Source organism: Seriola dumerili, unplaced genomic scaffold (assembly GCF_002260705.1).
Source record: "Seriola dumerili isolate Sdu_G_001 unplaced genomic scaffold, Sdu_1.0 BDQW01000003.1, whole genome shotgun sequence".
NCBI classification, from domain to species: Eukaryota; Metazoa; Chordata; class Actinopteri; order Carangiformes; family Carangidae; genus Seriola; species Seriola dumerili.
In genome coordinates this window covers 1,236,902-1,247,831 of record NW_019174258.1, presented here as the reverse complement: position 1 = coordinate 1,247,831, position 10,930 = coordinate 1,236,902, and the positions used below count along the sequence as shown (strand labels likewise).

Genomic DNA, 10,930 nt, shown 5'->3' with positions numbered 1-10,930 from the left:
GTATATGTCTTGAAATGTTAAAATGTTTTATGTTCAGAAATGTTTAAACTTTATAAAGGTTTCTTTGAAGGTAACATGTGTGTTGTTGTGTTGAGTGAATCAACATGTGTAGGGACTGTGACAAACTGTGGTTTGGTTTACAACAACAAGAGCGCAACACCAACATTTCCTGAAGGATTATTTATTTTTAAACCTTTTAATTGAAGGTGTTATGAGCATAAATGAAAGCTGGAATGTGGTGCTCTTTGGCTTTCAGATAACTGGACCAAAGAACTAAAATGTCAAACGACACTAAGGCGCTGTTTTGAAAAAGAAACGTAGCCACTTTATTCAAGCAAACTCACTCTGTCTACATATAAGAAGGGTTGAGCAGTTGTGTTTAGCCAAATCTGTATGTTGGCTCATCTTAAGGAAATGACAGTACCAAGTTCACATCATGACAGGAAAGTCAAAAATCATTTGCATTGTCGATCCTGCTCTCCCATTCAAATAGCAATCTGTTAAAATGTCTAAAATCACACAAAATTCAAAAGGACACTGACATATCAAACTAACAAAGTGTCAACATCACACAACATCTGTACATCACAAACTGAGCTTGAATCCTTCTCCCATTCACGGTACTGTTGTAATGCTAAAAACTGAAGTGCAATTTATCAGCCCAAAAATGAATGCTTAAAAAGAGGACCCCAGTGAAAACCTATTAACGCCACCTGACTATCATTTGCACATAAACTCATTAACTCTGCTTTCAGTGCAATTAACATCACAGATAAAACACAGCATGACAAAACAAGTTAAAAAAAATACACAGTCCGTCTTCCAACTGTCTTCTTTTCGTTCAGTTTCTCTGAAAATAAAACAAAGACATATTTGAATATTATTATTACAGAAAATGCAAAGTGCTCACCTTTCAACATAAAAAAAAGCATAAACACAGTTTGATGTTTAGTTTTCATATTCACATTATATTTTCCACCTAAAGGTCCATGAGAAAAGAAAGGAGCTGAATGCATTACATTAAGCTTTATGAGAGAGATAAAACTTTATTTGCTATAGAGATGCTACTGCCCTGACCTCTGACTGTATTGTATTAATATTACTATTAAGAATACTGTATTTTTCATAACATTATTTTTAGTTAATAATATGTTATATGTTATGTTATAATATAAATATATTAAGACAGGAAACAACATTCATATAAGAACCTTTGACCTTAGTTTGACTGCAAACTGACAGAAGCACCACAATGTTTAAATACATATGTTGGTATGAATGTGTGTGAGATTATTTTAATTGTTTGTACTGTTTTCCAGTCAGGACTAAACCAGGGATCACTGCAGTTTCCAGTTTAAACTTGTCTGCCACCTCTAACTTAATAATTTATTAAAAGAAAATGAGCGACTGCTGACCAAAAACTCTCTGAACACAAGAATATTTAGGTTCACGCTGAAACTATTAAATAGTTGGGTTTTTTTTTTATACTGAATGCAAATCAGTATTTACTGAATGCAAATCAGTATTTAATATGAAAGAGAAGGTGAGGTACCAACAGCTTTAGGTACCAACACTCTGAGCTAAATCTCTTATTCACCTAAATCTAAGTGTCAAATCCCTGTGGTGTAAAACAAGAAAATGCCAGACATACCCAGATGCCACGTGTACATACTTGTTTCTGAGTTTCAGAGCTTGTCTTCTCACCTAAAAACTCAGCGGCTGCTCCAGCGACCCTCCCATCTGCAGTAAGGCTGCACTGAGTCCGGCCTTCAGCGCTGAGTAGTCGGGCTGCTCACTGTACTGCAGAGCCATCACTGCAGTCAGGTAGTTTTGAAATGCACCTACACCATGATATACAAATGGATGTTATACAATGAGCAGTTGGCATCTAATTACACACTTGTTATACAGTACGTTAAATGAGAAACATTTGAACTCACTGGAAACTTTCGTCTTCCCAAAGCAGTGAGTCAACAGTGCAGGAACATCCTCCATGTACCTAAAATGGGAATCTTTGAGTATTTTTATTTTCTTTGTATTGTACTACTGACTGAAATATACATGTTGATGATATGCAGGAAAGTAGCAGGGTTTCGATACAATTCAGTATTTCTATGGTGTTTTGAAGGTGTGTGGACTTTAAATATCCCACGGGTGATGAACTCTCTCACCTCTGTTTCTGTGTGGCTACCTGGTCCGGTTGAGTGAGGACGGTCCACGGCAGCGTCCCTGAGTGCCATCGCAGCATGCAGTAACCCAGAGACTGCAAGTCACTGCGTCGGGATGGCGCTGAAAGCACAGAATACACACACAAGACAGTGACGACAACATCTGTTCCCCCTCCCAGATCAACCCCGACACATCAACAACAAAACAATCCTCAGATATACATATCAGCCGGTTTGCTTTGGTTCTTATTAGTCAAGCAAGTAAAATGTTGAGATAAGTACACTATAAGATATCACAATCAGCTTCGTGAGAAAAGATCAAATCAGTGTAATTATGTGCAGCCTGCTTGTGCTGGCTGACAGCTCCGCAGACAGATGGACTGTGGGAGGACTGCAGCTACCCCCTCGTGGCAGGAAGAAAACTAAATCTGGCAGTGTTTGGTTTACAGTGTCTTATATGGTGAAATTATGTCTATTTCTCTATTTTAGTTTTTGGGTGAGGAGTCAGTGAAGCACAGAAATGACACACCTGCTCCTTTATGTGCATCCAGGCTGATGAACTCTATGGTGCCCTCGTGTGGTGTCCTGCTGGCTTCACGGTACTCAACATGTTGGCCCCCTGGACAGTACCTGAAAGCATGGCAGTATCCTACAAGGTAGACCTGAACACACACACACACACACACACACACACACACACACACACACACACACACACACACACACACACGAAGAGACTGGTCAGCGTAAAACACATAACAATCACGGACAGTGACAGAGCAGATTGAGAATATTTCTCACCTGTGAAGTCTGTCCTGGTTTGATGTAGATGTTTTCTGCATTAATATCAGCATGAACATATTCGTTTGAATGGATATACTCCAGAACATCCAACTGCCAAAAGAAAGAAAAGAGAGAAATGTTACAGATTATTCATAAAGAGGGAGTCAGTTTTCAGAGTTCTGGGTCATATATTATTTGGGGACAAAGCTTAAAAGTATTGTCTGACAACCAATCAAACAGGTTTACAGATGATGTGAGAACACTCACTAGTCTACAGGCAAGCTGAAGAACAGCTTTCTCGGTCAGAAAATCATCCTCATCCTCAATGATGGACTGGAGAGACTGGCCCATGTTGGGAAAAATTAGAAACCTGTAACAAAAAAATAACAACGTATAGAAAAACCCCAAGTTAATGAAAAAATGATTTCATATAATGAGTAAATATTCACAGAAAAACTTCTTCCACACCTGTAGGAATCTGCATGAGGACCAAAGCCAACACAAGAAGGAATACCCAGAAAATCCAACTTGTTTTGCTTGATCCACTTGTCCACTAGACAGAGACAATAGGTTTTAACAGGAGGGTTATTATGTGGGGTGTATATGTAAAATTACACAAATCAGTACTGCATCTAAAAGTGGGTTAAAGATTGAATTTGTCCCCCAGACTGACATGATGTTGCCCATGTTGAATAAATTCTTGTCCACTTCTGCTTTCCTCTGAATGGATGATGGATTGAAAGACACTTGGTATATGAAACTGCCAGAATCCTTCTTACTATCCACCTCTAGTTCAGACTGTAGTTGTGAGTGGTTCTGTGTGCGATTCATCTGTGAAGACTTTGATTTTTGATCAGCACGTTACAGCAACTGAAAGACTCAAACAACTGACTGTGACAAATGCTGATGCTATCCTTAGTTATAACAAAGTTACTTATCTTGTAGTTGTCACCAGAACAGTCAGTCAAGCTATAACTGCAGCCCACCCTCCATGAGTGACAGAATATCGTCACCGTTTTGCCAGTTTTTTGGAACCAAAACAAGAAAAAAGAAAACACACTTAACCCTCACCAGATGCAGGTTTGGCAGCTCTCTGCAGAAAGTTCTGCTCATTGAAAATTCTTCCATCTTTAGCTCCCTAAGAGGACGAAAAAACTTTAGTGATCCCACTCAGTGAAATTGCTCACTTAAGACATGTTGGAAAAATGATTCATCACTTTTTGATTGGAAGACTCAGAAAACCTTAAACTTTCATATGAGTCCTGAGGCAGAACTTACCAGTTTGAGGATATGATTTGATTCCTTGAAACTGGATCGTGAAACTGTTTGCAAAACTGAAAAGGACAAAAAATATAATTCAACTGAAATAATACAGGCTCCTTCCTATTATTAATTTTTATTTTTTGTAAGAGAAACTGTAGCTCTATTCACTAAACTCAGTTAGCCATCCCTTTGTTTCAAAGGGACAATATGTATTTTAGTTTAAAATATTAAAAAGAGATTATCAACAGAATATTAAGAAAGAACAGTTTTGATGTCACGTCTACTGCATTTATGTGTTGCACAGATATTATTGTGATATTATGATTATCATGATAACCAGCTAGCCCTAGCCCGTCCCATCTCATAATACCTTTTTGCATCTAAAAAGGTGATAGTGAGTCACAGTAGCGTCGGCCAGTAAAAAGATTTTGGCAGCCCACCAGGATTTGTGCTGGTATGCCTATGTCATATTCCAACCCGATGCGCAGCACCCTATTTGTTTGGAGTATGAATTCAACATTTGGCCAGTTCTTACACATTGCCCTTTTAATGAAGTTAACCGGAGCCAAGAGACTCTTACACACACTTTAACCTACCTACTTGTTTAAGTATAATCATGGAATAGTAATTATTATAATCTTTTCTCCTGATATATAAATTTAATCTAAACTTCGGTCCTTTTTTCTCCCACTTCTAAGGTTTTAATGATAAATATGATGGCTGAATGATTATCATCACTAACATGGTATCTAACTATCCCTGAATAATGAACTGTTTATCTGCACTTCTATTGTACTTTCCAGCATTTCCAATGATGTCATGCATTTAGTCTCACCTTCGTAGATGACCTCTGTCGTACTTTGACTGAGTAGTTTCATCAGCTTCCACTTCTTGCCTGTTGTGTCTGTCACCTCCTCACCTTCCTGTAGTGGCTCCACAGCAGACACATGCTTCGCCTTCTTGGCCTTGCTTTTTCCTGTCACTGTACATTAATAAAGAGATTTCAAAATAATTATCTTAGAGGAAAAAAAAGGGTAAAACTACACACATAAAAACTAATGTACAGAGTGTCTTGTACAGTTAAACTTACATCCTGATGTCACAGTCCCAGTGAACAAAATAAATAAATCTGGTTAGCGGCAGTTTAAAGCAAACGAAGGTCGACTCGTAAACAACCATATCTTTGCAAAACATCTCACTGATATTGAAATGCTGCTTAACAATTATTTCCATCTGCTGGAAGAAAACATGAGGACTTATTTTAAAGTTAAATTCATTAACAATTTATTTTCTTCACTTAGCTTCAAGCATAATATTGCTGACTTTCTTTCTTTTTACGAAATCAGAAGTATCAGTAGGTGTACGGTACATGATTCTGTCTTTAAGATACAGACTTAACAAGTGTAATAATGTAAAGGTAGGCACATTCATCAAAGTAGCCTCCAAAGGGAGGCTGAACCTAACTGGTGAATTTAACCTGTACATGGTGTGCGGGACACGATCCCAGTGTGTGTGTGTGTGTGTGTGTGTGTGTGTGTGTGTGTGTGTGTGTGTGTGTGTGTGTGTGTGTGTGTGTGTGTGTGTATAACATCTTGTGTGGAAAAACTCACCTTTTAAAGGAGACCTGGAGATTGGTGAGGAAACTGGAGAAAGGAGAGCTTTAGGAGAGCCATCGACTGTTGATCCATCTGCTTTCCCACTTGTTTTATCACTCAACTTCTTTCCTTCTTCCACCTGCTTCATAGCAGGACTGGAGAGTTTTGCCTTTCCCCTGACTACACATGGATCCAGCCACAATTGAGAAGGATTAAAGAAAAGAAAAGATTATGATGCAAAGAAGAGATACACTGTAGTTTTCAAAAGGTATTGTATGAATGAAAAGATAAAACGGATTGTGTTTGTGTTCTGTTTCAGCTCACCAAGTCGAGGGCTTTTAGTGACAGGAGAAGTTGAAGACGATAAAATTGGCTCTACCTTCGTGTCAAGTTTGAAAGTGACTGTGTGTTGCTTTGGTGGAGATGTGTGGAATCCAACACCAATATCTGTTGATACAAAACATAGATTTCTTGTCTTTCTGTATGCCTCCACGCCGGCAGCAGCCAAAGTCAGAGGCATATTGTTTTCTGATGTCGGTCCGCCGTACGTCAGTCCCATTCTCATGGACATGATATCTCAGTAACACCTTGATATTCATTAGGACTCAAGGTCAAACTGACTGACTCACAAAACATTTTTTAGCCAAAAATCAGGACTTCATGCAGCAATTATGACAAATTTTCACACAAATGGTTAATATTTTCTATGACTGGATAAACAGGGATGTAATCTGAAACTAGTCTGAGTGGCGGAGGCATACAACCGCAAGGCAGTATAGTTTTACATGGCACCTGCAGTATTCATATGCACCCATATTATAAAGCGATTTTTATTCATCAGTATGCATTATTTTTGGCCAGAAAGTTTTTGAGTTAAAATAGATGCCATATAGGTAGCTTTAAGCTAGTAACATGTATACATAGCACACAGGCACTTTATCATCTCATCATGCTGCTGCATGTCTCTGTACCTACTCTTCTTCTACCTCTTATCAGAAAACGAAATAAAAACTTTGAGGTGAAACTGCTTCCAGACCACTTTAATTACCTTCAACCTGGTCATCTCTGACAGGATTAATTGAGGGCACCACAGGTGGGGTGGCATCTTTAATGTTGAATTTAACTTCCCTGTCCAGGCGAAGGGAGTTACGAGTCTTTCGAAGTGCAGGACGAGTCGTAATTGGAGTTGTTGTGATGTATACGTGGTCTGTATGGAAAGAAAATTCACACCTCCAAAGATTAACAATTAAAAATCTATAAATAACACCAAGTAACTCCTGATAAAATATTGCCAGGATATTTACCTTTGCCTTCAGTGGGCTCGCAAGATCTTGCTACTTCATCACTTCTCACTGGAGAGAGACTTGAAAAAGAATCCAAGTTCACAGCTTCAGATTCATTCAGACAGGGAAGCTTCTCCCCACAGGAAGGACAAAATCTGAAATCAGGCTGCAACTTTGTCCCACACTGGGGGCAGAAACGGAAAGGCATTCTGCAAGAGTAAACACACACTTCATTATACATTTATCTAGTCTCTCTCTGGGGGTAATCCTGTGTATGCATCCACACAGGTGAAACCACAGACTTCACAAGACAAATACACAAACAAACCAGCTATTATTGCAATGCAAAGTGCCTTATAATTTGTCATACAACAGTGATTATCATAACAGCTGTCAATCTATAAACAATTTATCTGCAACAATCTGCTCTCATGTCAGTCGAGTAACTTCAATTTAAAATTATTGAACAGCTTGTGAAGGTAACTTTAGCCAGCTACTGTGGTGGACATACAACAAATACAAATAAAAGAAAGGTTACAAAACACAAGTGGGGCTAAAGGTTATGCATGTGTTTTTTTTTACACTGCATTATTTCAATCTGTGCGTAATTTCCGTTTAGAAAAAACAATGAAGTTGAAAGAGTTAAACCTTAGCTAGCTAGCTGGAAACTTTCTCAAGATTTTCAAACATAGCTACTGGGTTTTAGCTCCAAGTACGGTGGTGTTGCTGGGTTTGAGCCTTGGCTCTAACTGAAACTCGCGCAAAAAATATATTTCTTAATGAATTACAAAATTTATCAAAACAAATTTAGAGTCTATGTTACCTTCCCCAGTACTCCTCCACCGTCCAGGAAGTTGGGTTCAGTCACAGACAGTTGAGAAACTGTATAGAGAATATTTGGGTTAGTGCGTCTTCTTCTTCACCGGATACACGCTCCTGTCATTGGAGCGGTGCAGGGCAGGTGCTGCCCCCTGCAGGAGTATAGTATAGTATATATATTGCTGCCAAGTTCTCTCTCTTGAAAGTTTTAATCAGCAGAAAAACAGATTTTTCCACGAATGATGATGTGAGGAAGATCCAGTCTGAATTAAGAATGGACTCAACACGTTTTGTAAAGTGACAACATGAAAGCATGGTGTAAAACTATTGCAGTTACTGTCATGAGTCTTTCACCTGTGGGACATCACAGTATACAGACAAAACTAATTGACTGCAAATGGTCTACAGCTAAAGTGTGGACATATCCAGGACGACCTAAAGAAAATAGTCACTGCTTTACAATTTATATAAATTTGTAAAAACGCGTAAATAAAATGCGCTTGCAGTTATGGGTTTTATACATAAATCAGTGATGTATGGAGGTAGATTTGTAATATAAATATAATATTAACAATAATATTAATAATAATAATAATGATAATAATAATGATATAAAACACCTTCCAAAAATAAAAAAATATATTTGCAAATTCACTAAAATATCTTGCAAATATCAAACGGATTTGCAAATACACAAACGAAAATAAAATTTAAAAAAAAAATCTGTGAATACATTTAATTAATTAACATATAAATTAAAAATATTTGTGAATATCTTCCCAACATTTACTTTTAAACAGACGGAGTTTTGAAAAAACTTTCCACCCGTCTGAAGAAGAAATTTTTAAGAAAATCATATACAAAAATATAAAATTTTAGTAAGCATGTTGTTTCAATTAAGATGCATTTTACAATGAGTACAAAGAATACAAGGCATGAAAACTTCATAGTATAATAATTCATAAAGACGTCATAGGATTGAAAGGCATAAAAAAGTCGTAGTATTACCCTAATGTATATGTTTTTGGATTACGGGAGGAAACCTGACTTGGACATGGTATAGTAAGGCATGAAAATGTCAAAAAACGTCATAGTATATAATAAAGCCTGAAAATGTGAAATAACGTCTTAGTATAATATCATCAAAATGTCATAAAAACATCAAGTAGATAGTATGTATGAATAGTAAAGTATGGCATAAAAATAGTATACTAAGAGACTGGAGTCGGTAATGTGCAGTAATGTGCATGTCTTTGGATTTGTGGGAGGAAGCCACAGTACCCGGACAAAAGTCATGCAGGCAGAGGGATGACATGCAAGCTCCACAAAGAATGGCCCTAGGCCAAAAACGTCATATTATAGTAAGGCAAAATATAAAAAAAATAAAATATAAAAAAAACGTCATAGTATATCGTGGCATAAAAAGTCGTAGTATTGTAAGGCTTAAAATGTAAAAAAAAAACAAACAAAAAAAAAAACGTCATAGTATAGTATTTCATAAAAATGTCAAAAAACGTCACTAGTACGGCATAAAAAGTCATATTATAGTATGTCAAAAAAAAATTAAAAAACGTAAAGTCACACTATAGTATCTCATAAAAATGTCAATAAACATCATAGTATAGTATGGCATAAAAAGTCATATTAAAGTAAGGCATAAAAATGTCATAGAAATGTCATAGTAGTAAGGCATAGAATGTCACTGTATACTAAGACATCGGCGTCACCAGTTAACCTAAGCGCATGTCTTTGGATTACCCGGGCAAAACCCATGCAAGCAGAGGGAGAAAATGGAAACTCCACAAAGAATGGATTCAAGCCCACAACTTTAGCTGTTCTAGCAGCTCTAGCAACTGTACCACCGTGCCACCCCATCACAAATCCATAGTATAGAAAGGCATGAAAACAGCATAGTATGGCAAGGTATAAAAGGTCATACTATAGTAAGGGGAAAAAAGTCATAGTATAGTAAGACATAAAAATATCAAAAAACGTCACTATAGTATGGCATAAAAAAGTCATATGTCATGGTTGCCATGACAGACATTTTATATTTGAGATTGTGTTTGGACTTTTGTCATTTCCTGTTTTATTTTGTAATTAGTTTCCTTGTGTGTCCCTTGATGTTTTGACTTCCTGTCTTTGTCCTCTTTCCCTCCTTGTTGATTGTTTGCCCCGCCCTAATGTGTTTCACCTGTGTTTAATCACCCTTGCCTCCCTTGTGTCTATTTAGTCTCTGTGCTCCCCCTTGTCTGTCAATTTGTCTTGTTTTCATGGCTCATGCTCCTGTGTTTACGGTGTTTTTGTATTTTCTGTTTTTGCTTGTGTTTTACGCCTGCTTTTCTCTCCTGATTAGTTTCCCTAGTGTTTCAGTTTTGTTCCTGGGTTTTGCCTCCATTTTTTGATTTTGAGTTCTGTAAGTTAGTCACTTTTTGTTATTAAAAGACCTTTTCCCACCAACCCCCTTTTTGCTGGGCTGCATTTGGGTTCAGTTCAGTCACTCAAATGTGACGTGTGTGTATATATACATATATACATACACATATATGCACTCACCGGCCTCTTTATTAGGTACACCTAGTACTGGGTTGGACCCCCTTTTGCCTTCAGAACTGCCTTAATTCTTTCTGGCATATATTCAACAAGGTGCTGGAAACATTCCTCAGATGTTTTGGTCCATATTGACATGATAGCATCACACAGTTGCTGCAGATTTGTCGGCTGTACATCCGTGATGCAAATCTGCTGTTCCACCACATCCCAAAGGTCCTCTTTTGGATTGAGATCTGGTGACTGTGGAGGCCATCTGTTCAAGAAACCAGTTTGAAATGATTTGAGCTTTGTGACACTGTGGTCATAAGGGGATGGACATGGTCAACAACAATACTCAGGTAGGCTGTGGTGTTTAAATGATGCTCATTTGGGGCCCAAAGTGTGCCAAGAAAATAACCCCCACACCATTACATCACCACCACCCGCCTGAACCATTGGTACAAGGCAGGATGGATCCATGCTTTCA

At 37.7% G+C, this 10,930-nt stretch overlaps 1 protein-coding gene across 2 annotated transcripts; it reads right to left on the bottom strand.

Annotated features, from left to right (window-relative positions):
- Positions 1-175: 175 nt before the first annotated feature.
- Positions 176-7,992, bottom strand: vrk3 (vaccinia related kinase 3). 2 transcript variants are annotated; one of them, XM_022742610.1, is made up of 16 exons: positions 7,916-7,992; positions 7,114-7,301; positions 6,858-7,016; positions 6,134-6,256; positions 5,825-5,989; positions 5,050-5,196; positions 4,230-4,285; positions 4,023-4,089; positions 3,420-3,504; positions 3,219-3,321; positions 2,970-3,062; positions 2,698-2,830; positions 2,172-2,289; positions 1,941-1,999; positions 1,673-1,841; positions 176-850 (listed from the first exon to the last, which is right to left on the bottom strand). In XM_022742610.1, exons 2-15 carry the CDS (start codon positions 7,298-7,300, stop codon positions 1,705-1,707), a joined length of 1,632 nt encoding a protein of 543 aa, XP_022598331.1. In that variant the 5' UTR covers position 7,301; positions 7,916-7,992; the 3' UTR covers positions 176-850; positions 1,673-1,704. The 2 variants fall into 2 exon arrangements, with proteins under 2 accessions (XP_022598331.1, XP_022598323.1); XM_022742602.1 differs by having other exon boundaries at positions 1,705-1,841.
- Between the last annotated feature and the right edge of the window lie 2,938 nt (positions 7,993-10,930).